The sequence below is a fragment of the Colius striatus genome, unplaced genomic scaffold, assembly GCF_028858725.1.
Source record: "Colius striatus isolate bColStr4 unplaced genomic scaffold, bColStr4.1.hap1 scaffold_34, whole genome shotgun sequence".
In the NCBI taxonomy this organism is placed as follows: Eukaryota; Metazoa; Chordata; class Aves; order Coliiformes; family Coliidae; genus Colius; species Colius striatus.
In genome coordinates this window covers 513,947-539,367 of record NW_026908518.1, presented here as the reverse complement: position 1 = coordinate 539,367, position 25,421 = coordinate 513,947, and the positions used below count along the sequence as shown (strand labels likewise).

Sequence of the window (25,421 nt, the reverse complement as noted above, 5' to 3'; positions counted from 1 at the left end):
TTTAGAACTTCAACTTCTACTAAAGGCACAGCACTGCTCACACTGTCAGGGAAAGTCTGACACTGAGCAGGGCTGCAGGGAGGAGGCAGCTGGGGAGCAAGAAATCCTCTCTGATGTTTGTGATGCCAGGAAAGTGCCAATCAGGACTCAATAGCCAATGTGACTGTCAAGCAGGGATTCTTTCTGGCAGCGCTGGGCACACAGGGGATGGCTCCACCAAATGTGTGCCCTGCTTAGAGCAAAACTTTCCACATGTCCCAGACTAGATCTGCATGTTCATTGCACTTCTTCATGAGTTCCCCCCATTGTCCTGCCTCAGTCTGCCCAGGCCACAGCTCCCTCACGCCTCCTTCGCTGAGCCACAGGGGCCTCTGAGGATGAAGGTCTGAGTCTTCCTCACAGTGTATTTCTTACCTTTGGCTTCCTGATGTTTGTCCAAACCACAGAACAGGCTTGAGCGGGTGCTGATTCATTTGTCTCACTCTGATGGGTCCAAGATAAGTTCTGCTCTTGCCAGATCACAACAGGAGTGAGATGTGCTGCAGTGACAGCTTCTTGTGACTCTAAGAGATCAGCCATGTCCTGAAGCTTGTGCTGCCACAAGGGTAACAAGTTCCTAAATGGCAATATTTCAAACGGTTACAGATGTGTGCTTGCAGTTTTCTGGCCAAATGCTGCTTCTGTAACATCTGCAATTCATTGGACAACCTGGGCCAAGAGTCTGTCACTTTTCTAGCAAGCGCTGGGTTTTGGGTGCACCTTGCTCATCAGACTCTCATTATCATGGGGCTGTTTAGTCTGCAAAAGAGGAGACTGAGGGGGGATCTGATGAATAGTGACAAATATCTCAATGCTGGGTGTCAGGAGGCTGGGGCAGCACTTTATTGTGTCTAGCAACAGGACAAGGGGTGATGGGATGAAGCTGGAACACAAAAAGTTCCACTTAAATAGAAGCAAAGACTCTTTCAGTGTGAGGGGAGGGAGCCCTGGCCCAGGCTGCCCAGGGAGTCTGTGGAGGCTCCTTCCTTGCAGGTCTTCAAGACCCTCCTGGGCATGTTCCTGTGTGACCTGCTCTGGAAGGGGCGTCCCACTGGATGACCTCTAAAGGTCCCTTCCAACCCCCACCATCCTGTGATTCTATGATTCTAATACCAAAACACAGCTCCATCCCAAAGCCCACCCAGCTCCAAGGTGCCACCAGCCCTCACTCAGCATGTGCTCTGCATTCTCCTTACCCCACACCTTTAAAAGCAAAGTGAGAGCATTACACAGCAATCCAGATGAAGGTCTGTGTGACCAGAGTCACTCCAGCCCCACCTCGAAGGGAAAGAGACTGTAAAAATGGCTTAAGAAAGGGGGCTGTTGGGGAAGACACCATCATGAATCAGTCAGGGAAGGTTCCAGCTCAGGCTGCCTCTGACTCCTGGGAGCAGCTGATGGCTGCACCTCTCTCCCCCACAGGGACGCCTCTGGCTCAGAGCTGGTTGTGCCAAGGGCTGGCTGGGGAAGCTCAGAAATCTCCCTGCACAGTCTCTTCTCTGATCTCCTGCTGCACTATTCGCAGCCTGAACATCTGCACGAGCTTGGACTCGATCATCTGAGAGGCCTTTTCCAACCATAACAATTCCATGGTTCTATGACAGAGGTAGGAAAGCTGCGGCTGGGTTCTTCCTTGTGTGCCTCAGTGCCCACCCCATCTCTCTGGCCTGCGCCCTGCATTTGTTCATCTGGGCTGAGCAGATGAACTGCACACGACTGAGGGCAGCTCCCACACCTAAAGGGCTGGGAAGGTAGAACTTGGCTGGCTCAGCCCTCGGTCTGGGGCCCAAGACCTCCTGGTTTGCATCCAAACCCTCATTTTTAGCTTCCAAAGTGGTACTTTTTGGAACAAATCCTCATTTTAACCATCTGAAGCGAGAGTTTTTGCTTCCAAACCCTCCTCTGGGGGCCCAAACCCTCCTTTTTAGCTTCCAATGCCTTATTTTCAGGACTAAGCCGCCATGTAAATCTTTCAAACCTCACTTGGTGACCCAAACCCTTATTCCCAAAGCCTGATTGTCAGATTCCAGACCTTGGGATTAGATTTCAAATCATCCTCTTCTAGGTCCAAACCATCACCTTTCTTTTCAAAGTCTCATTTTTGTGCTCAAACCCTCATTTCTTTGCTTCCAAACACTCAATTTTAACCTCAAAAGGCTCATTTTGTGGCTCAGATGCTCATTTTGAGCTTCCAAAGCCTCCTATTTGCTTTTTTTAACCTTATTTCTTGGAGCACAGTCCTCCAGTTTTTGATTCCAAAGTCTCACTTTGTGGCCCAATTTCTTTTTAGCTTTAACCTGTTCCTTTTCAGCTTTCAATCCCTCATTCTCGGGTCTCAACCTCAGTTATCAGCATCCAAAGCCTCGTTTTAGCTTTCTAACACACCTTGTTGAGTAAACCCCGTCCTTTTGAGCTGCCAAGGCCTCCCCTTGGAGGGCATAAGCAGGAGCTGGGCAGATGCTGCCCTTGTGTGTCTCTGTGCCGCCTCTGATTGGCTGCAGGGCTGTCACTCCCCTGCCTGGTCCCTGGGGAGCGAGAGCAGCGTGATGCGGTGCCTGGTGCTCAGAGCCCTCAGCGCTCTCTGCCACGAACCCGCGATGGTGAGCAGGGGGCAGCCGCTGGAGCCGTGCTGGGGGCCTGGGGCTGGGTGAGGGGAGCTGGGGGACACACAGCTGGGGCTTGGCTGTGCTTTGGGAGCTCTGGCAGCTGCTGCCAGCCCTCCTGCCTCCCCAGTGGCCTCCCCAAGCCCTTCGGGGCAGGTCTTTGGCTTCTGGGTCCCAAGGCTGCAGCGTGGGGTTGAACTGCTGGAGCGGTTTGGGCAGTGCAGCTTTTGAGGCTTCAGCTGTTGCACACAGGCCAAAAGGACGTGGATCCTGCAGAGAGATACTCGGGGATGCAGATGGGGAGGTGGTTGAGTTGAGCCTCTACTTGCTCAGAAAGATGCTCCAGGCCTGTTGTAACGGTGCAAGCAATATTCATCCAAAGATGTAGAGAAGCCAGGTAATGCACATGCAGAGACACACAGGCAATGTAATGCCACCAACAGTGTTGACTCAAACCCACCCTTCCTTTGCTAGCTACTTCCTTAGATGCTGCTTTAACCCCTGTGATCACCCAGGGCCCAACTGATTACCTTGCAGCAGCTGTTTCTGATAATTGGAAGTAGCTTGCCAGCTGCATTAACTTGTCCCTACCATCTTTATTCAAGCTGGCTGGTCCATGTCACATTTGTGCCTACAAACCCGCTGCTGAGCTGCAGACGGGCAAGTTCACACACCCAGGTAGGGACCCTGGCTGTGGTGCCCTGAGGTGCAGCTGCTGAGCTGCTGTTCCCACCACACTAAAGAAAGAGAAGATGATTTCTATTTGCTAGTGAAAGCAACACAGGGGATGGTTTTGTCTGTGTTGGGTTCCCTTGCTCAAATCCCTTCCTTCGGAAGCCTTCCTTTCCCTCAGTCACATCTGTGACTGATCCCAGCAGCCCAGTGACTCTCCTGTGTGGTGTGTGGAATCCAGCTGTGCATTTGGGGAAGGGAGATGGGGGACACATGGTAAACACGACCATAAGAGGCATCAGGAGTTTATTTTCATAAGTGATCTTTACAACTTTCCTGTTGTTCCTTGTTGCATCTTTTCCTCATGATCACTGTTCGTGTCTTTTCGACATGACATTTGCAGTGCTGCTTCTCTTCCTAACCTTGGGGAATTTCAGTCAGCTCTGTTGGGAGTGTTTTGTTTGTGTTCCATTGAGCTTCTGCAGGAAATCTCAGGTGGGTTTTTTTCTGCTCTCATGAACAGCCATGAATGGAAAGCATTTGCTACAAGGTGCCATTGAGCCAGCGTCACTCAGCTTTCTTTCCACGATTTTGAGAGCAACCTGGACTTTGCTTTACTTGTACCCACCAGTCTGTTTGGTGACACAATGAAGAAGCCAACTTCTACAGCTAATTAATAACTTTTACTCACTGTAGCAGCCATTCTGGCTCTTCTTTATGGCTCAGGAAAGGAGAGGGGAGTTACCACAATTAAAACAAGGAGGTAAGATTCAGCCAAGTCAGAAGTGCCTGATGTATTCATAGGATGGACTTCTTGGGATGCTTGCACAGCCTGTTTGAGTTTATCTCTGACTGGGACATGTAGTCTTGGAGAAAGGAGCACGGCTCAGAAATGTGCTTCCACCTGAACTAACTTGGCTCATCGGTGCTGCAGGGCCCAGGTTGTGGTTTTGGGGTCAGTCCAGTTCCTATGTGTGTGAGCCAACATCCAGGCCTGACAAGGTCGTAGTGGTGAGGCACAGTGCAGCTGGAGCTCTTAGCCAGGCTGGTAATTCATCTGCAGAGCCAAGTCTAAACTACCAAGGTGTAATACAGAGCACTGTGTGGAGAACTATTCCAAATCATTTGCCAGGCAAAACTGTGACTGAGCAGCTGTCTGAAGTACTTTTGGGTTACAGTTGGTGTGTTGGCAATCTCCACCTGTCCTTTTGTGATTGCCTCTTCTCTCCATTTCTCTACAAAGAGGGTGTTTCTCCTGGGAGAGCCCCAGTGCAGAAACACTCCTGGCCTGGCAAAGATCTAGCTCAACACCTTCATGACATGCAGCTCAAAGTCAGCAGCAACCTTGTTCTTGCAGCCTTCAGCAAAAGGGAATGTTTGCTACTGCCTTTGGGAGTGCTGCTCTCAGAGCTAATTGAGAGTAGCAAGAATGGGTTTGTTCTGTAAGCAGTGTGGACTGGCCAATTTGATCCTGCCAAGAGGGCAGTGATGCTGCAGATCACAGAATCATAGAATGGTAGGGCTGGAAGGGACACCCAGGTGGAGTTACCCTGTGCTGTCTGTTGTTCCTCTGCACTGTGTGTCTGCACCTCTGTCCCAGCTTGACAAGGGTGACAGGGCTCCTGGGGTCGGCGGTGCAGAAACAGAGAAGGGATGGACAGCCCATGTCCCAGAGAGTTTCAGTCTGCTGCAGGGCGAGAGGCTGCAGCTGGAGCTCAGCAGAAGGGGTGCTGGGGCAGATGCTGGGGCTGAGCTTGACCCAGCACACCAGCTGCCTGGCTCAGCGTTGCCAGAAATGGGGCCTCCAACGCACTGTAGCTTTTAGCTGACGTTTGACAGCTTCAGCTCACCTCATCTCCAAGTCAAGTTTAGGTTTTGTCTGTCGGGGTCTCCGTTCCTCAGGATACAGCTTTTCAATCATTGCATTGATTAGGAAGGCAGCCTTGCTTGGACTGATTGGGGTGAGGATGATGTCTGCTCCCACCCCACTGTAAATGCCTGTGACGCACACGGCACTGCCTGAGCTGGGTGTCTGCAGCCTCTCTGTGCTTGGGGAGGAAAGTCAACGGAGAGGACAGTGGTTGTGAGGCAGTGTGAGAGTGGGGACAGCTGCAGGGACAGTGTCAGCAGGGCTGTACAGCCAGAGTTACGACCAGCTGCCTTTTCCCAGCAGCAGTCGCCTCCCTGAGGGCTCGTTGGGGCTGTGCTGCAGGGCCTGGGCAGGGCAGCGTGCTGGAGCTCACAGAAGGAGATCAGAGCAGTCAAACAGGACTGGCATTCATGAAGCTCCTGACATCCCTCCTTGCTTCTCTGAGGAGCAAGGGCTCACTCGTTTCCCGATCGCTGTGTGAGCTGACACAGGCAGTACATGGGAACAGAGACGGAACCATGGAGCAAACTCACTCTTGCACCATCTGGGGCATCTCCAACTCAGTCTCTGGGCAGAGGCAGGAGAGGGGGGACTCAGCACCGTGGAGCTTGGTCCTAACAGTAGGAGAGAGAGAAGGCAAAGACCTGCGACCTGCTGCTGTCACCTGTACATCAGGGATTGCTGCCATTTCCCACTGCGATCTCTCCCAGGGCAGGGCAGGAATGGTGAGCGTGTCTGGCAGGTGCCTCCGAGTCCATCACAGGCCTGTGCTGCCCACGCAGGGATGTGCCATCTGCTGAGCACACAGAGCAAAACAGCCAGGAGCATCCTTGATAACTCCGGGTCCCTTGAGCATGTGCTGCGCTAAAGGGTAAAGGAATGTGGCAGAAGCCTCGTGTTCCAGCTTGTCCTCAGATGTCAGAGGGGCTGGGGGTGGCTGGGTTTAGGTTCTGGGCGATGCCCAACGTGACGCTGTTGCTCTGGTCACGTCCAGGTGCTCTGAGCTGTCACGGTTACGGCTGTACCAGCAGTGCCCGGCACACGTGGCTCAGCCGGCTGCAGGGGCTCACACGGCCACACTCGCAGCCTGCTGCTGCCCACTGAGACACTTGTACACCCAGCTTAACCAACGGTGCAGCTGATGGAAGCAGCAGCATCTGCAGCTGCTGGTGGGCTGCCGGGGAGCCCTGTCTGCCAAAGCACCCGCAGATGTTGAGAGCAGGAATAACGCGGGGTGAGGTCGGAAAAGCCACTCTAGATATGTCTGAGCTTTGCCAGTGAGCGTTCAGTACAACCAGAGCTGAGCCAAAGGCTTCCCCAGCGGGGAGAGAGCTTCAACTACGGGCAGATCTCAGCAGTCAGAGGCAGTCAGTGATGGAGTCTTCCCTGACTTACTCGCAAGGGTGTCTTCACTTCACAGCCCCCTTTCCTAAGCCTTTTTGTAGTATTTTTCCCTTCAAGGTGGAGCTTGAGTGGCTCTGGTCACACAGACCTTGACTGTCCTTGCTGTCAAAGTCTCCTGCTCCGCTTTTGAAGGCACAGGTTAAGGCAAATGCAGAGCACACGCTCAGTGAGGGGTGGTCGCTTCTCGGTGGCCTTTGGGATGGAGCTGTGTTTTGGTATTGGAATGAGCAAAGCTCACCCAAAGGACAGCATTTGGTCAGACTGGGCCCAGGGTGACAAGCCTACAGCTTATCAGTTCCATGTGCAGTTCCCTTCTTCTGCACTAAGCCATAGAAGCTGCCCACAGTCTCTGCTCCATGCCAGGCTCCGTGCAGGTTGCCCAGCGAACCGTGGATCCCTCACACACCAGCTGCACTCCTCCCTGGAACCCTCTCCAGTGTGACACGTTTCCTTCAGGTGTGAACGATGCTCTCCCATGAGCCCGGGGTTCACCTCTCAATTCCTGCCACTGCTGATTCCCGAGGCCGTGGCAAAGGAGGGGGAGCGCTGTGTGTGGTCACCTGTGGAGGGGGAGCACTTTGGGCCGTGCTGATGTCACAAGGGGAGTGTTCCAGAACCCACCCAGCGTTTGTGACCTCAGCTGGCCAGGGGCTATAAAGCCTCACAGCGGGACAGAGAAGGTCAGTTGGGCTGAGCTGCCCTCGAGGGAAGGCGGCTCCTTCACTCGCTCCTCACGCTCCTGATTTTCTCCTTGTTTGGTGCTGGCTTCTCTTCCATTCCTGTCCTCTTTCAAAGGTAATGATGATGGAACTTTCGGGACAGAGAAGAGCAGGTCCAGAGGGGATGAAGGCAGAGGCTGCTCCCGATCTCTGGCTGAGCTCTTGCAGCTCTCCAGGCTGGCCAGGGCTATGGGGAGAGTTGCTCTCAGCTGATTCCCATTTCTTTGCCAGTCCCTCGGGTAGGTGAGCAGAGGGGGTCAGGGTAGTGTGAGGCATTGGGCTCAGCCTGCAGTGATGGGAAGCTCCCCCTGACTGCTGCTGTAGGGAGAGGGACAGAGGGACAAAGCTCTTCAGGTAGTGGCCGACAGTCGGCCACTGCTGCACGCAGGGTGGGCAAGGGAGGGCTGGAGAGCCGCGGGGCTCGTGCCAGCCACGGGCAAGCAGCAGGTCCTCTTCAGAGAGGGTGACCTGCCGTGCAGTCTTTGCAAAGGGCCTTGGGAAAGGCAGTCAGCTGGAGTCCTGTGGAGTGTGGTGTGACCTCAGGTGTCCATCCCTGCATCTGCATCCCCCCAGCTTGGATCCCTCGTGGTGCCCCACACAGAATCCCCCTGGAACCAGCAGCTCTGTGACATCAGCGCCGAGGCCGAGGCTTTCCAGGCACTATCAGCACTACGGGCATCAGACACAGCGCTGGGGGTGACGTGCCCTTGGCTCTTGGAGCTGCCACGTGCCCTTGGCTCTTGGAGCTGCCACGTGCTGCCAGAGTGATGAAAGTTCTGATTGTCCTCATCCTGCTGGGCCTGTGCTGCTGGCCTGTGAGTGCCTCAGTGCAAAGCTGTGGGTAAGTGGCTCTGGGAGGGAGCTTGGGCAGAAAAGAGGAGACTGAGGAGGCATCTTATAAATAGTTACAAACATCGAAAGGGTGGGTGTCAGGAGGTTGGGGCAGCAGTTTTTTCTGTGAGGTGAGGGAGCCCTGGCCCACGCTGCCCAGGGAGGGTGTGGAGGCTCCTTCCTTGGAGGGCTTCAAGACCCTCCTGTGTGACCTGATCTAGGTGGGAGCTGCCTCTGCAGGGGGGTTGGACTGGATGATGTCTACAGGTCCCTTCCAACCCCCCACCATTCTGTGACTGTATGATTCGATATGATGGGCTTCATTGGTTCCCCATGGCAAAGCCACAGCTTCCCAAAGCCCAGGAGCTGGGAGCCGGGCTGCTGGCACCACTCATCTGCGGGGCGAAGGCAGAAGCCGGGGCGCAGGGTTCCCCGGCCCCGCTGTCCGTGCGCTGCCCGGTGGGGAGGGCAGACGGCTGCCCTGCAGCCCCAGCAGCAGCCAGCCCTCCAGCAGGACACTCGTGACTTTCTGGTGACAGGAGAAGCTGCGGGACCCGGCCCTTGGCTGAGCACCACGGGCCGTTGCGCGTCGTGGGCGGCAGCGATGCCTCCCCGGGAGCCTGGCCCTGGATCGTCAGCATCCAGCATCCCTGGGCAGTGGGCAGCGGGCACATCTGCGGAGGCTCCCTCATCCATCCCCGGTGGGTCCTGACCGCAGGACACTGCTTTGACAAGTACAGGTGAGCAGGAGCAGGGCAGGGCCGCGCCCCCAGCACTGGCAGAGTTCCCGTCCCGTGCTCGGCACAGGCTGGGCTGGTGCCGTTCCTGCAGCCCGGGGCTCGCGGGGCACCTGGCCTCTCCCTCGGCGAGCTGGAGGCAGGGAACTGCTGGGCTCCCTCTGAGCCCTCTGCTCCCCATCTGCCCCCCAGGAACGTCCCGACGTGGCGCATGGTGATCGGGGCCACCCGGCTGTCTGCGCTGGGCCCCGAGGCCCAAGTGCGCAAGAGCAAGCGGCTGCTGATCCACGAGAGCTACCGCAGCGACACCTCTGAGAACGACATCGCCCTGCTGGAGCTGGACGAGCCCGTGCAGTGCAGCGACTACGTGCAGCTGGCCTGTGTGACTCACTTCTCCGACGTGGTGGTGTCGCAGCTCACAGACTGCCGCGTCGCTGGCTGGGGCTACACCACGGAAGGCTGTGAGTGCCCCCGGGAAAGCGCCTGTGTGCCTGGGGCGAGCCTGGGGAGACGGCTCGGGCTGCCCGAGGGCCGGGCTCAGGCTGCAGGCAGGGGCCTGAGCTACCTCAGGCTGCCACGATGCTGAGGGGACTTTCCATGAGGAAAGGCTGCAGGACCTGGGATGGTTTTTTGAGCCCTGGCCCAGGCTGCCCAGGGAGGGCGTGGAGGCTCCGTCCTTGGAGGTCTTCCAAACCCTCCTGGACACGTTCCTGTGTGACCTGATCTAGAGGAATCTGCTTGAGCAGAGGGGTCAGACTAGATGATGTTTAGAGGTCCCTTCCAACCCCACCATCTGGGATTCTATGATTCTGAGCCATGGCCTAAAATCAGACAAGGGTCAAGTGCCTCTTTGGCAAGGTGCAAAGCCAAGGCTCAGGGAAGGGCTCTGCCCAGACAGGGGAGGGGAAGTGGCCCAAAGCTGCTGGGGGCTAATTCTTTGCCATGCTCACAGCTGCAGAAATATCCGACGTGCTGCAGGAGGCCAAGGTCCACCTCATCAATGTCAAGCTCTGCAACAGCAGCGAGTGGTACGGAGGGGCCGTGCACAGCTACAACCTGTGTGCTGGCTACCCGCGGGGCGGCATTGACACCTGCCAGGTAGGAGCAGCCACAGGCCAGCCCCGGCAGCACCCGCAGCCCTGGCCCACGTGGGGCTGCTGGGGCTCCCCAACACCCCCCTGACCCTGCTGGGGCTCCCCAACACCCCCCTCACACTTCTGGGGCTCCCCAACACCCCCCTCACACTGCTGGGGCTCCCCAACACCCCCCTGACCCTGCTGGGGCTCCCCAACACCCTCCTGACCTTGCTGAGGCTCCCCAACACCCCCTCACACTTCTGGGGCTCCCCAACACCCCCCTCACACTGCTGGGGCTCCCCAACACCCCCCTGACCCTGCTGGGGCTCCCCAACACCCCCCTCACCATGCCGGGACTCCCCAACACCCCCTCAGACTGCTGGGGTTTCCCAAGACCCTCCTCACTATGCTGGGACTCCCCAACACCACCCTCACTATGCTGGGGCTTCCCAACACCCCCCTCACACTGCTGGGGCTCCCCAACACCACCCTCACTATGCTGGGGCTTCCCAACACCCCCCTGATGCTGCTGGGGCTCCCCAACACCCCCCTCACGCTGCTGGGGCTCCCCAACACCCCCCTGATGCTGCTGGGGCTTCCCAACACCCCTCTCACACTGCTGGGGCTCCCCAACACCCCCCTGACCCTGCTGGGGCTCCCCAACACCCCCCTTACCCTTCTGGGGCTTCCCAGCACCCCCCACATCCTCTGTCCTGTGCTGCAGGGTGACAGCGGGGGCCCGCTTGTCTGCAGAGCTCCACACGACAACTTCTTCTGGCTCGTGGGCCTGACCAGCTGGGGGAAAGGCTGTGCCAGACCAAAGCAGCCTGGGGTCTACACCTCCACCCAGCACTTCTTCAACTGGGTGCAGTCACGGATTCGCTCAGGAGGAAGTGCTGCGACACTCGCCCGGCCAAAGAGGCCATCACAAGGCTCAGCCCTGGCAACAGCAGCAGTGACTGAGTCCTGCTCATTCCCACTCCAGAAGCTGCTGGATTTCGTTAATTGGATCCAGCAGCTCCTGCAGTCTCTGCAGGGAAAAGTGGCTTAAGCAGCAGGACTCTGAGCACGGCTGGGTCCTGCCCCTCTCCTTCACTGGAGGTTCTCAGCAGTAGTGCTTAGGCAGTAGTCAGTAGATGCTGTAGCTGTAGCAGTGTCTTTGGACACAGTGTTGTTGGACTTTGTAAGATTTTATGTGTTTCCTGTTGTGTTTGACAGTTCATTGGCCTCTGCACCCGTGCTGCAGAAGTGCAGAACCTTTGAAATGGAGAGTTACTGACAGTGTTCATCAAAATTAAATGCAAAAGAAAAAGCAAAAAGCCCTGTAATAAGTGATGGTCAAAATTGTTCTTGTTGAACAAATGGAGTAGGATTCAATTCTATTATGCATATTGTTGTAAGCAGTAACTGCGTTTGTGCAAGTTTGATTATGTTTGGTAAAACCTTGTAATAGTAGTTAAGCCAGCGCCCGGATGGTGCAACAGATAACAGAACTCCAGAGGCAGGAACGCCCAGCGACACCCAGTAACATCTTCCACCAACCTGGAGCTGGCAGATGCGTGTGGACAGCGCGTGGACACTGTCGACTGGCCAACCAGGAGCCAACTCATCAGGGTGTCCCAGCGCGTGAACGAGTGGATAACATATATAAGCACATACGGAAAGTTGAGCGGTGTGCCGCTGGCGGAGCTGAGCTTCCCCCGGTCACCCAGCGCTGTTTTGCCTAATTACAGCTTGCTTTAATTTGTTGACTTTAATAAAATTGATTGATTGACTCAAAAACACGACTTTATTTATAACAGCCTGTTTTTCCACGTGTGAAAGTGCCCTGGTTTGGGCTGGGAGAGAGTGAATTCCCGTGGGGAGCCAGGAAGGGCGACAGCCTGGGCAGCTGACCCAGGCTGGCCAGCAGGAATTCGATCCCATCCTGACGTCATGCCCAGTACCCAGCTGGGGTACCCAGCCGAAGGAGCTCTCTGATGGGGTCCCACTTTTCGGCTGCCGGTCCGGAGTGATTGGTCGGGTCGGCTCCCGGGTGCTGAGTGAGGGGTCTACAGAGCATGAAGCTTCAAAAGACTTGATCCCACTTCCTTATGCACAGAACTAGGAATAGGAATCACCTTCTGCATGGAGACAGTTTATCCCCAGAGCCTGCTGGAATCCTTCCACTGTGTGGGTAAGAATGGACAACGGCTTTTAGCAAGGACTGATTTTCATCTCCTGAGCCATCTAGTGAGTCACTGAGGGGAGCTGTTCAGTTTACACCGTGACATTTCCTTCTGGTTTTCAACAACTGGAGACATAATAAGCAAGGATTCCAGTGTCTTTCTGGTGTGTTTTATTAGTGTCAGCTTCACTGCTGCCAGCAGCACAACATAACTCAGTAGATTGGAAAAGGAGCAAGAGAAGAGTTACCCCTTTTTTCTTTGGTGAGAAACTGCACTTCAGCGTGATTTCTCACTACGTGCCACCATCCACCACTCACCGGTGGGACTAACCAGAACCTGAATTCCCAGACACCAGCTGACTGGGCCCCCATCACAGTGGCTACTTTGCAGATCACCACCAGTCTTTGCACTGGGGCAAAAATGTTTCTTGCTACACCCCATCACCATCAAAGCAGAACTCGGGATGGATGTTGGACCAGGATTTCACACCCTGGGGCAGCTGCAGCTGGCTCTGCTGGCGTTAGAAATGGGCTTGGTGCCCCAGTTAAAGCACCAACCTACACCCCCTGCACACTTCCAATGGCCTCCCCCAGCTCTGGGCTGAGTGTGGAGCTTCTCTCCAAGCTCAGCACACTTGGGAGTGCTGGTCACAGCAGGGACTGTGCCCACAGCCACACACAGTGTCCCTCATGCTGCAGCCCGTGCATGGCCTCGGGCTCCATCGGTGCGGGCGGGCGCTGGGGCGGGAGAGGGACGGGGCAGCGGCGGCAGCTGCGAGCGCAGCCGGGAGCTGCCCCTGCGCTCAGGGCCCAAAGCGCCACGGGCAGCACCCAGCCCCTCCTGCCCCTGCACACAGCCTGCGCCTGAGGCCCAGCAGCCCCATGCTGAGGGTCCCACCCGCCTGCTGTGGCCATAGGAGCCCTCAGGCCCTGAGCCCCGGGGCAGCCCCGAGCCCAGAGGCAGGGCTGATTGCCTGGATCCCGTGGAGACATCTGGGTCCTGAGATCTTCCTGCTGTAGCCCCAGCACCGCTCAGGACTGTGGCTGGGAAGGGATGAGCGCTCCCTCCTGTTCCTGATGTGGGCAGGGAGGAAGGGCCCCTGCCTGGGCTGAGAGAGCCCACGGTGTCCGCTTGTCCAGCAGACCCAGGGCTCACCTGGGACAGTCTGTCAGCTTCCTTTGGTTTGATGCAGCGCTCAAGGGCATCACTAATCCCAGCCAGGGCACGGGCTGCGGCGACTAGAGCAAAGTGGCCTGCGCGGTGTCCCAGCTGCCTGCTGGCAGTAGCGACATTTGCTCCAGCCCGCCCCAAGATGGAGTAGCTGAACTGTAGGGAATGTTCAGCCTTACATTCTCCATGACTCAGACCAGAACGGCCTCATGCTGATGTTTCCCTGTGTTTCACATCACCACGGGGCTGCCCCTGATTCAGCTGTGGAGCTTGACGGGAGATGAGGTACTTGTGTGACATGCCCACTGCCGCAGCTCTGTCAGCGTCCAGGATTAGGGGCTTTCTCTTGTTCATGAGGAACTTGCTGACGTTTCCTGCTGGTGTTCTGATGTGCTTTTTTCTCACCTCCCTGTAGGTCAGACATTGTCCAAAAACACCCCTGGAAGCCAAGGGAACGTTAGAGAAGCTTTTCCATCCCAAAGTGTCCCGTGTGAAGTTGTGGCTGCCGTTGCGTCAGTTGCAGATACGGCAGAGGAGAAGTCTGCCCCCCACTATGATGTATCGATGGCCTCTTTAAAACACACTGTTGAGAATGCTGTTCAGCGGGAATTAAGGCTACTGAATGCACCAGCCTAACTGGCCTTGCTGTTGGTAAAGTAGATGGAGCTGTGGAGGTGGTGGTCACGGGCCACAGTGCTGATGATGAGGCCCTTGGCCAGGAGGGCAGCCAGGGTGATGCACAAGGAGATGCCCAGGGAGATGCTCAGCAAGAGCCCAAAGTGCAGAGCTGCAGCTGCCGCCTGTCTGCAAAGGGCAGGAGGAGGAAGCGGGTGATGGAGATGCTGTTGGACATCTGCTGCCTCTGGGCATGGGGCACTTCTGGGGTTCTGGGCTTTGTCCAGCTCCTTCCCGTCACCACAACAGGGAGTGTTCTTGGATGTCAGAAGCCCTCAGCATTTCTGCTGCCCTGAGGGAGCACAGAGCGAGGGCTGCGAGGCCAGAGGATGGGCTGTGGGTGAGAGCAGAGCCAGGGCAGCCGGGCTGTGCCCCTGCCTGGTGCCCAGTGCCCTGTTCCTGCCCCTTTCTGCCCGTCCCCTGTGAGCCTGCACAGCCCCAGCCCCTGCTGAGAGTAGAGGGATCCCCCTCACACCACTCCGTGTCTCGCCCTTGCTCAAGCTCTCAGCCCCCCACGGCCAGCCAAGGGCACTGATGGCTCATTTCCCGCACCCAGCAGCACTGTCTGTGCCTCAGTGTGTCTGTGCTCTCTGTGGGGCACCGAGACAACACACAGCTCCCAGGCAGAGAACAGACAGGACATGGACAGAGCTGCTTGTGCCTGACCCAGAGGCTCCCTCAGGCCGCAGCCCCCTGTGAGGCCAAACCCCACAGGCCCAGCTGGTTGCCAGGCTCCGGCTGCCTCACATTTTTTGAGGGGAAAAAACTGTTTTGGGGTAAGAATCACTTCTTTGAGGTAAACTAAGTTGATCTGAGAGGGGAAAAATCCCTCTGAGGCAGGAAAAGCGCCTTTCTGAGAGGGAAAACCGCTTTTTGGGTGAAAATCGCTGCTTTGAGGAAAACTGAGTTGATCCGAGGCTTTGTGTGAGGGGAAAAAGCCACTTTGTGAGGGGGGCAGTCATGTTTTGAGGGGGAGAAGTGCTTTTTGGGGGAAAAATCACTGCTTTGAGGTAAATTAAGTTCATCTGACGGGGGGAGAAATCCCTTTGAGGCAGGAAAAGCACCTTTTTGAGGGGAAAAATTGCTTTTTTGGGGTGAAAATTGCTGCTTTGTGGCAAATGAAGTTGATCCCAGGCTTTATAGGAAGGAAAAAGACACTTTATGTAAGGGAAAGTCACATTTTGAGGGGAAAAAGCTCTGTTTAAGGGTAAAAAACATTGCTTTGAGGTAAATTAAGTTCATCTCAAGGGTGAAAAGTCCCTTTGAGACGGGAAAAGCACAATTCTGAAGGGATAAACTGCTTTTCTGGGGTGAAAATCGCTGCTTTGAGGCAAATTAGGCTCATCTGAGGAGGAAAAGTTCCTTTCTGAGGGGGGAAAAATGATTTTTGGGGTGACAATTGCTGCTTTGAGGCAGATTAGACTCACCTGAGGAGGGAAAAATCCCTTTGAAGCCGGAAAAGCACCTTTCTGACGAAAAAATCTGCTTTTTGGGGTGAAAATAGCTGATTTGAGGCAAATGAAGTTGATCCCAGGCTTTGTGTGAGAAAAAAAAAATCCAGTTTGTGTGGGGGAAAGTCACATTTTGAGGGGAAAAAAACTCTGGTTTAGGGTAAAAATCACTGCTTTGAGGCAAATTAAGTTCATCCGAGGGGAGAGAAATCCTTTTGAGGCAGGAAAATTGCCTTTTTGAGGGTAAAAACTGCTTTTTGGTGGGGGGGAATTACTGCTTTGAGGCAAAATTAGCTCATCTGAGGGGGAAAAGTGCCTTTTAAGGTTAAAATCAGTTTTTTACCTGGGAAATCACTGCTTTGAGGCAAACTGAGTTAATATGAGGGGAGAAAAGTCCCTTTAAGGAGGGAAAATTGCCTGAGGGGAAAAACTGCTTTTTGTGGTGAAAATCCCTGTTTTGAGGCAAATGAAGTTGATCCCAGGCTTTGTGTGAGGGAAAAAGCCACTTTATGTGGGGGAAAAGTCACATTTTGAGGGGAAAAAAACCTATCTTTTAGGGTAAAAATCACAGTCTTGAGACAAATTAAGTTCATCTGAGGGGGGAGGAATCCTTTTGAGGTGGGAAAAGTGCCTCTTTGAGGGGAAAAACCGCTTTTTTGGGTGAAAATCGCTGCTTTGAGGAAAACTGAGTTCATCTGAGGGGGGAAAAAAATCCCTTTAAGGCAGGAAAATCGCTGTTCTATGGGGAAAAACAGCTTTTTTTTTGGAAAATAGCTGCTTTGAGGCAAATTAAGTTAATCTGAGAGCGGAAAAATCCCTTTGAGGCGGGAAAAGCGCCTTTCTGAGGCAAAAACCATGGGTTTAGGGCAAAACCGCCGCTTTGAGGGCGAAAATGGGAATCATTTGAGGTATAAAACGAAGGTGTGAGGGGAAATTTAATCTCTGAGGGCAAAACGGTCCCTCTAAGGTCAACAACCCGCCGCTTTTTGGGGTAAAATGGAGCAATTTAAAGCATTCTCTCCGCGATCCTGCCAGCGCCGCGGCTCCCAACACGTTTCTCCGTCTCCCTCTCGCGTCCCTCCTCCTCCCCGTGCCCCTCCCCGCTGTTCCTCGCCCTCGCTTTTGGCGTCAAAAGCCGCTTTTTCTCCGCCTCCTCCCTCCCCTCAGCCGGGCGGAAGCGGGAAAACGCGCGCTCGGCACAAAATGGCGGCCGCCTCTGTCCTCACCCAACATGGCGGCGCCCTCACAGCACCCGCCCCCTTCACCGTAACGGCGTCCGTACAACATGGCGGCGTCCATTTGGGTGGGTTTTGGGCTCATTTTGGGGGATTTTGAGGTCATTTGAGGGGGGTCTGAGATCATGGGGAGACCCTCCCCGCCCCAATTCCCCTCCCAGCTTACCCCGAGGGACATTTTGGGGCCGGAGGGGGAGTTATTGCACCATCAGGGGGATGGAGCCCCCCTAAACCCCACCTACCCCCCCAAAAAGTGGGTGGGCTTCGGCTTGACCATCCCCCACGCTCTTTTCCCCTCCTCCACCCTCCCTACGTCTTTGGGGGGTATCAGGGACAGCCCCCCATCATCCGGGGCGGGGTCTGAGGTGCCACAGGGAAGCAGAAACTCATGGAGAGAGGGGGGAGGTGAGTTGGGGCGGTCTTGGGGGCGTTTGGGGGGTGATCTGGGGTTGTTTGGGGTGGTCTGGGGGCGTTTGAGGGGGTCTGTGGGGGTTTGGGGGGTTTTAGGGTCGATTGAGGGGATATGGGGTCACTTGGGGGGTTGGAGTCCTTTGGGGGGGATTGAGGTTATTTAGGGGGCTTTGGGATCATTTGGAGGGGTTTTGGGGTCATTTGGGAGGGCTTGGGGTGGTTTGGGGGGATATGGGGTCACTTGGGGGGCCTGGGGGGATTTGGGGTCGTTTGGGGGGTTGGGGATTATTTGGGGGAGGTTAGGGGGGAGTGTGGGTCGTTTGTGGGGATTTGGAGTCGTTTGAGGCGGTTTGGGGTTATTATGGGGGGTTTTGGGCTCATTTAGGTTGATTTGGGGGAGTTTGGGTCCATGTGGGGGCTCTGGGGTCATTTGGGGCATTTTGGGCTCATTTGCAGTAGTTTTGCGTCATTTGGAGAGGGTTGGGGCCATTTTGAGGGGTTTTGGGATCATTTGGGGGGTTTTGGGGCTCATTTGGAGGGAGTTGGGGTCATTTGGGGAGGTTTTGGACTCGTGGGGGGCTTTTGGGACCGTTTTGGGGTGTTTTGGGTCATTTGAGGAGGTTTCAGGTTCATTTAGGGGGGTTTGGGCCTCATTTGGGCTCATTTGGGGGGGTATGGGGCTCATTTGGGGGGGTCTTGGGCTCATTTGGGGGAGTTTTGGGTCATTTGGAGGGAGTTGGGGCCATTTTGAGGGGTTTTGGGATCATTTGGGGGCTTTTGGGGCTCATTTGGAGGGAGCTGGGGTCATTTGGGGAGGTTTTGTTCTCATGTGGGCGGGTTTTGGGACAATTTTGGGGTGTTTTGGGTCATCATAGGACGTTTAAGGTTCATTTAGGGGGGTTTGGGCCTCATTTGGGGGGATTTGGGGGGGTCTTGATCTCATTTGGGGGGGTCTTGATCTCATTTGGGGGGGTCTTGGGCTCATTTGGAGGGGTCTTAGGCTCATTTGGGGGAATTTGAGTCTTTTGGAGGGAGTTGGGGCCATTTTGAGGGGTTTTGGGATCATTTGGGGAGTTTTGGGTCTCATTTGGTGGTAGTTGGGGTCATTTGGGGAGGTTTTGGGCTCATGTGGGTGGCTTTTGGGACCATTTTGGGGGGTTTTGGGCCATTTGAGGAGGTTTCAAGCTCATTTAGGGAGGTTTGGGCCTCATTTGGGGGGGGTCTTGGGCTCATTTGGGGGTGTTTTGGGTCATTTGGAGGGGGTTGGGGCCATTTTGAGGGGTTTTGGGATCATTTGGGGAGTTTTGGGTCTCATTTGGTGGGAGTTGGGGTCATGTGGGGAGGTTTTGGGCTCATGTGGGGGGCTTTTGGGACCATTTTGGGGGGTTTTGGGTCATTTGATAAGGTTTCAGGTTCATTTAGGGGGGTTTGGGCCTCATTTGGGGGGATTTTGGGCTCATTTGGGGGGGTCTTGGGCTCATTTGGGGGAGTTTTGAGTCATTTGGAGGGAGCTGGGGCCATTTTGAGGGGTTTTGGGATCATTTGGGGGGTTTTGGGGCTCATTTGGAGGGAGTTGGGGTCATTTGGGGAGGTTTTGGGCTCATGTGGGGGGCTTTTGGGGCCATTTTGGGGGGTTTTGGGTTATTTGAGGAGGTTTCAGACTCATTTAGGGGGGTCTTGGGCTCATTTGGGGGAGTTTTGGGTTATTTGGGGGGGGTATGGGGCCATTTAGGGGAGTTTTGGGATCATTTGGGGAGGTTTTGGGCTCGTGGGGGCTTTTGGGGCCATTTCGGGGGGTTTTGGGTCATTTGAGGAGGTTTCAGGTTCATTTAGGCGGGTTTTGGGCTCATTTAGGGGGATTTTAGGCTCATTTGGAGGGGTTGGGGTTCATTTGGGGGCGTCTTGGGTCATTTGGGGAGGTTTGTGCCCTTTGCTTTTTACCTCGTGGCTTGGGGGGTGGTGTTTTTTGGGGGGGGAGGAGACGTCCCCTTGCCATGATGCCCCAGGTGTAAGATATTGATGTTGCTTTTGCAGAATTAGAACTTAAGACAAGGAGTTTCGACTGCTGTCTGTGTCTGTGTGGTGTAAATCAGTGCACTGGCCATAGGACAGTTACCTGCTTGTTTGTAGCGTTAACTAGAGTTTTAAATCTCAGGCCTGTGGGGAATGGGTCATAATGTACAAAAACCAGCCATCCCCTGAGGGGATTGTAGGTGCCTGGAGAAGTTGTAAACCTTGGAGTACCTGATCAGTGGGGAAACAAGGGAGGGCCCCTGGATAGGGAATAAGGAGCCGAATGTTGTACCTGTCAGGTGTGCTGCTGGCTAGGACACCGCTCTTGCAAGAACGCTTCATACAAGTGCTTCCCTGCAGAGTCTGACCCGAGTCTTTCACGAGGAAGCTTGTTTTGTTTCTCACATGGATGTTCTGTCATTTCTTTTTATGTGTTAGAGGTGTTTATACTTGTTTAATCTCAACAGTGGTCAGTAGGGATGCAGCTAAAATCGAAACTGGAAGCTGTGCAACGTAATCTTAAATACAGTGCAGTATAGTGCTGGATTCTACTCAATTCCACAAGGCATCAGGGAAAAGTCCCTTTCCCAGAATATAGCTAGGATAGCTAACCCCAACTGCCCAAGGGACGTTCCGTACCATAGGATGTTGTTCTCAGCAATAAAACCTGTGGGGAAGGAGGAGAAAAGGGGAAGCCAAATTCAATAAGTAGAGACGTTCCCAAGTCAGTGTTAATACACGCTGAAGCCTTCCAGGAGATGCATAAACATCTGGCAACCAATGGGAAACGATGTATTCCTCATTTTGCTTTGCTTCTACACCTAGCTTTTGTTTTACCCCTTGAGGTGTTTACCTATTTCACCCATCAACCTAGGAGTTTTCTCACTTTAATCCTTCCAGGTCTGTTAATCATCCCACTACAGGAGAGTTAGGAAGCAGCTGTGTGGTGTTGAACTTGGATTAACCCCTAAGAGCAGGAGACCCAGATCAGAGGAGAGACTGGGATAGAACTGGTTACAAAGGCTAAGCAGAAAGCTATGACTCTATTATAAAGAAAGCAACTGTCCTGTAGACTCTTGAGCATGAAGAAAAGCCCGTTGATGGGGTTTGTTGTGTGTTCTGTGTTTTCATACATAGTTCTTGAAAACAATAGGGAAGCCTTATGTCTCTGAACTTTACACAGTGTTTGGTTTAACAAACTGTTTAGATAATACAATCTAAAAGGTATTGCTATGTGCCATTAATTACAGTGCTGAAGAAACTTGAAAGCTGAGAAGTCATTTAATGACCTAATGACTTGAAGTTGAAAGCTGTTTTGCTTGTTGACATTCTGTATGCTCAGTGTCCAGCCCCAGTACTTTTTAACAGGCCTCACTAAAGATTAAGTTTCAGTTTTAGATTTGCTGCTCAGATAGCTTCTGCTCAAATAAAGGGATGTTTTTAAGTCTAATATTACCTGGTTTTGTTATCTACTCCTTGCCCTAGGTTGAAAGTCCGAGTTGCTTCTGGGTTCCTATGAAAGGATGTGAGCCTTACACAGTCAATGAAATAGAATATAAAAACCTGACTGGTGAAATGAATCAGCTCTACCACACACCTTACAAAGATGTGGATGAGGTAAAACCAGTAATGGTAGAAGAAGGACAGGTAAAAGCACCGTTATGTTGTGTAGATAGCAAGAGTCTTTGCATTGGTTTGGGGCTGAAGTATCCAGGATGCTTTTACAAAACAAAATTGTCATGTATAAAACCAGCTCATGGTATCAGTGTGAGTTGTGTCTTCCTATCTGTAACCTTCAGAACTGCATAAGTTGTAATGCCTGTGTTTTAAAAGCAAGTTGAGGCCGTATAATCAGTACTGTAGTCTCGCTTCTAAACAAACCTGAGTGTAATTCACTCCATTTAGAAGAACGTACGGTCTTGTTCTTTCTCTTTCAGGTTTGTGTGGTTTTCAGTGGAGAGCTCAAGTGCTGGTGTAGAGCAGTTATTAAGTCAATCACACGCTGTACAGATCATTGTCAAACACAATGTTTCCTTGTGGATTATGCCAAATATATTTTTGTTAAGTCAGATAAGTGTGTGTTTGGATTATTTTGACAGTTTTTCGTTAGTTGATGCATACAAATACTACTGAAGGCTTCTTAAGATTGGTAGTAGCAAGGCTTTGGTTTAATTGAGGTGTGGCTCGAGTCCACGAGAAACTTCTAGCCATGTAACAGGCCATTGCAAGTGTGCATGCAAACCAGTCTTGTTCTGTGGATCTTTTCCCCACTGCAGTTTACTGGCTTGTTTGCTAAGAGCTGTCAGTCTGTCTTGACATACTGCAAAGAAAAAGAGTTTTTACAGGTTCCTAGTTGTAAATAAAACCACTGTGAAACCTGCAGTTCCTGAAATCTTGAGAAATACTGTTTGCAGAATAACTGTTCTGAGTTTTTAGCTACATTTAAAGTTAGTTTCTCTAATAAAGTATGCAGCTGTGAGTACAAGAAGCTTTACCATTTTTTTGGATATTCTGCAAAATGAAGCTTATTTTAAAATAAATCTCAAGTTAAACAATGTTTTTAAATTGGATGTATTGGAAACCAGGTTGACAATGCCTCAAGTTTAAAATATGATCATCCAGAAGTAAACCAGTGGTGTTTTTTAATTGCAAAAGAAAGATTTAAACAAAAATGATAGTTATATAGTTATATATGATAGTTAAAATCTTGCTGTACAAGGTGTTTTGCTGGTTGTGAAATGTCTCAGGTGAAATCAAGTGTAAAAGGTAAATTAACACTCTGGTGATAGCTTTACAAAGAATAAGTTATTTCTAGGAAAGTGAGTACAAATGCACATTAGTGTATTTATCAGGATTGCTTCTTGCTGGTATTAATGATACCTGGTTTCTCACAGCAGTAATTATTGTAGAGGGGAATAAATGGTGCCAGGTGCTATATGTAGTAGTAGTATGAGGGCTAAATGCCATGAAAATACTTCAGATTTTATGGCAAAAGATCAGAAAGACTTTAAGTAAAGTCTAGGTGAAGTCTAGTCTAAGAAGACTAGGATGCCATAAGAAGTCTAAGTAAAGCCTAGGTAAAGTCTAGTCTGATCTAGGGGAAGCTGCTTCTGCAGGGGGGTTGGACTAGATGATGTCTAAAGGTCCCTTCTGACCCTGCCACTCTATGATTCTACGATTCTAAATAGGAAGTATGTTCATACCTGGAGCAAATCTATAGATTAATTGCTCCTGGTAGCACCTCTCTTGGAGAGAAAAATGATGATTCCAGGATGTATCACAGTGGGAGCTAAACTTCTGGAAGAACTGTATTGTCAGACACCAGACAATGGAAGAATGTATATGAGACCAATGACTTTTGAAGAATAAAATCTACTTTGTAACAGGAGATTATTTCTGCTTTGTTTTTAAGCATTCAGGTGGCACTGGAAGCATTCATGTGGATCCCATATAGAGCAAAGAAATGTAGACTGTATCGCACACAGCCAGTGACACTGCATGTCCACTTCTGTGGAAGTACTGCAGGAACAGTGTAAGTAGAGTTTAATAACTGTATTAGTAAGTTTCCTAAGCATGAAGTCTTGTTACATCAGTTATTTTTAGAAGAGATTGTGTTTCAAGAAGAAGGTAGGAAATGGGGTTACAAAACCTGTTTCAGAAGAGCAGTTCTTAAACAGAACCGATTAGTGATTAATGAATGTTTCTTCCCTAGTGATTCCAGTTTTATTATTGACCTGTTTTAATCCTTTGTTATGTCTCATTGGTGCACTTCTGAAGATTTGTCATGACTTGAAGTAATCTCTTGACATGTATCCAAAGCTTTTTCCAAAGTTGTTAGTTTTTGTTGAGGTAGGATGGTTGGTTGTGTTTATTTTCCTAGAGCGGCTAAAAGATGGGATAGTGCTGCTACTCAGTATTTTCTAAACCTTCTCAAAGGTAAATAAAACGTGCTGCCAAAATGGTCATTGGTATTTCTGTTTTGGGAAAAAGAAACCATTGGAGAATTGTAGTGCTTGTATTTTGTATTTATTTAAGAATGTTGTATGTTAAAAATACAGAAAGAAGCTACATGAGTGGTTTCTGTGTGGACTAAGGCAAAAACATTTGTGGAGCTGCATGTTGAGTACTGCGGGCTTCCATGCTGCATCAATTTTGACAGTTGACTAGAGGGTATCTGGCTCTTGGATAGGCTAAATAACGTAGGACTCATGTGACAGTTGTTTTGAACAATGAAGCCTTTCTGTCTATTTGTCCTGAATCTTTGATTCAGCATCACAAATGTATTGTTGTAGTTTTGTATGGAGACGTCACAATCTGGCTTACGGATTTACCCTGTCAGTTGTTGTTTGACGAGGATGTAAGCAGCAGCTCAGAAGAGGAGTATCTTTGTTACACATGTTAAAAAATAGATTGAGCTCTAAGCAGTCACTTTATTGTCCAGAACTGCTTTCTCTTTAATCTCTTCTTGCCTTTTCCCATACTTGAAGTTTCAGTGGGTCATCCAGTCTTTCTGTGATAGCTTTTGGTCTTACTAGAAAAGCAGCTCTTCACTGAGGCATCCTAATCTTGAGTTATATTCTTCTACCTGAAAAACTACCTGCCCATTTACTTACCTTTTATGTGGAGTTTTCTATACTCGTATTTGGGGAGGAGAGGATGAGTTTATGAAAATGAGAAAGGGTCTTTAGGCTGATCAACTCCCCAAGGTAACCAGTAAGCAATGCTTCTCATGATTTACTTATTTTTTCCCCACACCCAGCTGTGTGTCACCATGCAGAGTGAAGGGAAAGGTTCCTATAGAAGCAGTAATAACACTGAATTTCATTTCCCAGACTGTACTGTAAGCAGTGATAATTTTTTTTCATTGCTGGCACATCCTTAGTGTCTGCAGAAGCAGTGCTTCACAGTTGACTCGTGGACTTCATCAGCTGTGTTTGCTTGGATGAAGAGCCTAACTAAGCTATACAAATGTACACATAAAGCTTCTTTCAAGAAAAGTGTCCTGGTTTAGCAAGGAGCTTGGTAACAGGGGGAGCGGGTTGCAGTGAAGACCCTCCCCCCGCTCCTGGGTTCAGACCCACCTCCGGCCCGGCTGGGCCAATCTGACGCCTCTGCGATCACTATTTAGGGGACGGGAATTTGAAATGCGAGTCGGGAGGTGGAGAGTGATACAAGATGGAGGCCACCACGCGGACCCTTCAGCCAGAGAGGGAGGAAGGAACGAGAAGCAGTAGACCGGAGACCCCTCTGCAAGCCGTGGCGAGAATACAAGCTGTGCCCCTGAAACCTATGGAGATTCGTGGCAAGACTGAGAGCCACCAACAGCTCCGTGTGGGTGAGCCCGGACGGGCGGGGGACTGTGTGGGGAGATGGCCATGGCCCAGGCCGTGTTGGAGAGCCTGCGCGCCGCAGAGCAGCCCCACACGAGAGGCAGAGAGGAGCTGCAGCCTTTGGAATAAGTGGGCATCGGAGCAGCCCGTGCAAGTCTGCCATGCTTGTGAGTTACCCCACGGACTTGCAGGGAGGACTGGTGTGGAGTTCACCCGTCCTGAGGAGGGACAAACGGCAGAAGCTCTCGGAAACCGACTGACTGAACCCCCCACTGCCTGCCCCCCCGAACCGTTCGGGGGGGGGGCAAGGTAAAAACACCGGGATCAGGGCTCTGAACCCGGGAAGAGGGGAGGGGTGGCAAGAAGGTGTTCTTAAAAAGGCTGGTTGGACTCTCCATTGATGTATTACTCTGGGTTGTTTCATTTTGGTTATGTTTTGGTTGATTTCGCATTAAATTATTTTCTGTTTTCTTCCCCAAAACCGAGTAGCCTGGTCTGTTTTGTCCTGAACCTTAAGCGGCAATTAAGCCCTCCCTGCCCTCGAGCAATCCTCAGCCTCTTCGGTACTCGAGGCTAATCATGGCCCTTTGTTCCCTGATGGGCCTAAACCATGACAAAAAGTAAAGGTCAAGCTTGGGAAGTATGCATTTGTACTACAGATTAGCTCATCTTTTAGACTCTGACAAAGATTTTTAGTGTAGAACTAGGACTAGTTTGTGTGTGGAAGTCATTAATCTGTTTTGTCTCTCAATTTTCCTTCAAAGACTAAGGAGAACTTCATTTTTGTAACCCTTCTTATTGCCCTGTTACTTTCTTATTTCATTTAAAAGTTACAACAGTTGTAGTAGCTTCTCTAAAGAGATCGTGTACACATCTAATTGTGATTTCTATTTCTGTCTGTGTCAAAAGGTGGAAGTGACAAATACTGATAATTTTGTATGGGTTTAATCTTTTTCCTTGTTCCTGTATTTATAACTCTGTTTAGCAGCTACCCAGATGACAGCCAAAGTATGTGCT

General features: G+C 51.9%; 2 protein-coding genes and 1 long non-coding RNA gene across 3 annotated transcripts in view; all 3 read left to right on the top strand.

Annotated features, from left to right (window-relative positions):
- Positions 1–25,421, top strand: part of LOC133629202 (DNA-(apurinic or apyrimidinic site) endonuclease-like) — a gene marked incomplete at its 5' end in the record, with an annotated part of 136,242 nt that overhangs the window by 36,325 nt on the left and 74,496 nt on the right. The window lies entirely within an intron of this gene.
- Positions 8,472–11,214, top strand: LOC133629224 (acrosin-like). Its single transcript, XM_062019883.1, has 6 exons — positions 8,472–8,581; positions 8,678–8,878; positions 9,068–9,336; positions 9,828–9,973; positions 10,676–10,816; positions 11,170–11,214. Exons 1-6 carry the CDS (start codon positions 8,472–8,474, stop codon positions 11,212–11,214), a joined length of 912 nt encoding a protein of 303 aa, XP_061875867.1.
- Positions 16,980–24,813, top strand: LOC133629219 (uncharacterized). Its single transcript, XR_009820983.1, has 4 exons — positions 16,980–17,055; positions 20,560–20,721; positions 22,487–22,606; positions 24,203–24,813. It is a non-coding gene; the product is annotated as an uncharacterized LOC133629219 (long non-coding RNA).

Excerpts from the sequence above, each read along its gene's own strand:
- LOC133629224 (XM_062019883.1), top strand. The coding sequence starts at position 8,472 with ATGGCAAAGCCACAGCTTCCCAAAGCCCAGGAGCTGGGAGCCGGGCTG. Across the intron at positions 8,582-8,677 it reads CAGGGTTCCCCGGCCCCGCT|GAGAAGCTGCGGGACCCGGC; the intron begins GTCCGTGCGCTG and ends TTCTGGTGACAG. Across the intron at positions 9,974-10,675 it reads GCGGCATTGACACCTGCCAG|GGTGACAGCGGGGGCCCGCT; the intron begins GTAGGAGCAGCC and ends CCTGTGCTGCAG.